Source organism: Austrofundulus limnaeus, unplaced genomic scaffold (genome assembly GCF_001266775.1).
Source record: "Austrofundulus limnaeus strain Quisiro unplaced genomic scaffold, Austrofundulus_limnaeus-1.0 Scaffold286, whole genome shotgun sequence".
NCBI lineage: Eukaryota > Metazoa > Chordata > Actinopteri > Cyprinodontiformes > Rivulidae > Austrofundulus > Austrofundulus limnaeus.
The window spans coordinates 405,801-408,755 of NW_013952688.1; the positions used below are offsets into that span (position 1 = coordinate 405,801).

The 2,955-nt window shown below is 42.1% G+C and overlaps 2 protein-coding genes across 2 annotated transcripts in view; one reads left to right on the forward strand and one right to left on the reverse strand.

The window, feature by feature from the left end:
* The window catches only part of LOC106526644 (uncharacterized), a gene marked incomplete at its 3' end in the record, with an annotated part of 23,130 nt that extends 20,990 nt beyond the window's left edge, over positions 1-2,140 (reverse strand). The window contains 1 exon segment of the mRNA XM_014021283.1: positions 2,058-2,140. Coding sequence (XP_013876737.1) covers positions 2,058-2,140 — 83 coding nt within the window.
* Positions 1,852-2,955, forward strand: part of plppr3a (phospholipid phosphatase related 3a) — a gene marked incomplete at its 3' end in the record, with an annotated part of 28,006 nt that continues 26,902 nt past the window's right edge. The window contains 1 exon segment of the mRNA XM_014021299.1: positions 1,852-2,377.

A 2,955-nucleotide genomic window follows, 5' to 3' on the forward strand; every position in this document is an offset into this window, starting at 1 on the left:
GTTTTATGTGCTGCAGAACAGGAACCTGCTGTAAAACAGCAATTATGCTGAGTCAGGCTTGATTTTTAGTAATCTTTTCCAGTTAAATCAATAAATCAAATCCAATCAAATTAAATCAAGTGCTACAGACCAGTCCTATTTATAGGCCTGTAGGGCAGCTAACCAATCAGAACTTTTACATAATATAAGTTTTAACTAGAAAAAAGTAACCAATTCTAAATATACAACACTTCCTCTAAAAAAAAAAACCTAAAAAAAGCCCCAACTATAAACAAAAACACTCTAGAAAAAAGCAAAAATAAAACAAAATGTGCCTGAAGCACGAAACACTTAGATTATTAATCTTTTAGCTTGGATTTTTTTTCTTATTTCAATTTATAAAAAAATCCAGTTAACAAAAATACAAGTGTTAGAACAAAATCTAAAACAAGTTTTACATAGCCATAGTATGCATTATTGTAAAACATCCCTTTTTACAAATCCCATATAAACCTTGGTTAAAAGCAGAGATATCAGAGATCCGTTAAAAGAGTGTGTATTTAATTATTTGATGTTTTTAGTGTAGCATGTACTGAGGCAGAAACAGAAGGGTGATACTGTTTCTGCACTCTGACACTTTTATCATGAGGGCACCAGGCTGGTAATTTATTCTACACCCGAATTTCTCTGTAAACAGAACATTTGTCTTAGCCCCATTTACAATTAATTAATATCTGGTAAAATGATCATGTACCAAGTGCAATTGTTACTGCTCTGGCAGATTTTTTCACCTAATTTGAGAATATTCAGACTATTATCTATAGTAGCCTATTTTTAAACTTACATTTAGAAGGCTAATTTTTGCAGTGTATGTGTTCACATAATGTTCGGCCACGTCAAATTTTAGCTCAATATCTGTAAAATCCACTGAAGCCGTTTTTATGTTGGCAAAGATACATTTGCTTTTGCCGCCATCTTATATTGGTTTGGCTCCAAAGTTGAATTGGTTGTAGATGTTTGTCCAAAAGAGAGTTTTATTGAAATCACAAGTGGTTTATGAGCTATTTTGCTAACTATTACAAACATTGACTCCAGCAGTTAGTTTTAAGCAGATACCACACAATTTGTTGTGCCTAAACTCTAGATTAGGGATGATGTGCAGCTTGTACCAGACCAATTTAGCTCCATGTTTGTAAAACTGGCTTAATAGCCACTAATGTGTTTTCTAAGATCAGTTGTCTGTGGCAGCCATCTTGAATTGAGGTGACTCTGGAAGGTAATCAGTTGTAGATGTACACCCAATAACAACTTTCTGAAATCCTAATAAAAATCCGTTCTGTGGTTCACAAGATATTTTGCTAACAGACGAACCATGCAGAGGTGATTTTCTAAATGCGCTGCAGTGGTCACCAGCAGCCTGCCACACCCTTCAGAGTAAACAAAGGCAGAAGCAGACACTCCAGGTCAAATAGCAGAATCTTACTGGATTAAATTAAATTATGCACGTGTTTGATTGTGAGATTAAAATTATTTCAGCAGAAGGGGAAAAAATACAGTTTCCAAAAGCTTTTCTCTCTTGAGTTCATCTCCAAACCACCCCCTCACTTTTACGCACATATTTATGCGTTGGATGCTTTTTGTGTGTGTGTGTGTGTGTGATGCGCGCACTCGTGTGCACGCACACATTCCTAAAAAAAAAAAAGATCTCCCTCTTTGTCTCCGTCGCCCTGAAACAGGAATTCGGCAGAGCAGCGTGGACCAGACTGTCTCCTCCCCCCACCATAAACACACACACACACCACAACTCTCTCCTCCCACTGTCACCCCTCCATCCCTCCTCCTCCTCCTCATCATCCTCCATGCTTTTGTGTGTGTGTGAGTGTGTGTGTGTGTGTTGTGAACCTGGCTGCGTACCCAAAAACAAAACAAAACAGAACAAAAAACCCCAGAGACGGACGTTTACGAGTGTGTATAATTCTATAAATCGTATTTGTATTTTTGATGGATGTGTGTGTGTGGGGGAGGAAACCCGCAGGAGCCAACAGGAGGAGCGGCGTGGACGCACGTGAATCTCTCACCCCTCCGGAGCCAGGACACAGATAGGAGTGCGGCAAAAATTGGACTTTCCACCATCAGCAACCCTGCTCTCCTCTCGCTCCATCCTTGCTTCCTTAGAAACCCCCTCCTCCTCCTCCCATATACTCCCAGAAAAGCCTCCCAACGTGCGGCGAGGGAGGGGGGCGGAGGGGGGGTCTGGATTTCGGGGTGCCCTCGGAGGGGAACCTTGGAGATGGATTAAAGGGACGGCGCGTCGCCAAACTGGAGCAGCACGCAAGAGCACGCCGGGGGGGAAGGGGGCGACGGGACTCGCTGAATTCGCGGAGCCACCGGGAGAGAGGTGAGTACCGACCGGACCGGGTGCTTCTCCTCATCCTCATCCTCCAGCTCCTCATCCTCATCATCATCATCCACCTGCCCCCATCTCCTCCCTGACGCGATGGAACAATCAGCACATGGTTTTTTCTCCATCACTGCTGCTCTCCTCATAATTATAATAATGTAGTTTCACAGGCTCCAAAAACAAAGTGAAGCCCTGCAGACAGCATCGCAATTCTGCTTGAAAAAAAAAAGTAGCTTAGCATGATGGCTGAGCCTGTTTTCCTCTGCAAAGGCAGGTGAGTTAAGTTGAGTGTACCCTCCTCCACACACTCATGGCCCCTTCAGGTTCCTCCGCCTGCACGGAAAGAGGCCTGTGTGCAGTTTTTCATGACTTTGCAAAAAAAGCAGCTTAAAAACTTTTTTTTTTTACTGACGCCCTGAAAACTGGAAGAGATAAGATTTTAGTTCTTGCACTTGTTATTTAGAGCTGACCACTTTACTGTGAAAACTGCAGTTGCAATATTTAATACTGTCGTTTGCTAAATGTCTACTGGTGTGTGTGTGTGTGTGTGTGTGTGTGTGTGTGTGTGTGTGTGT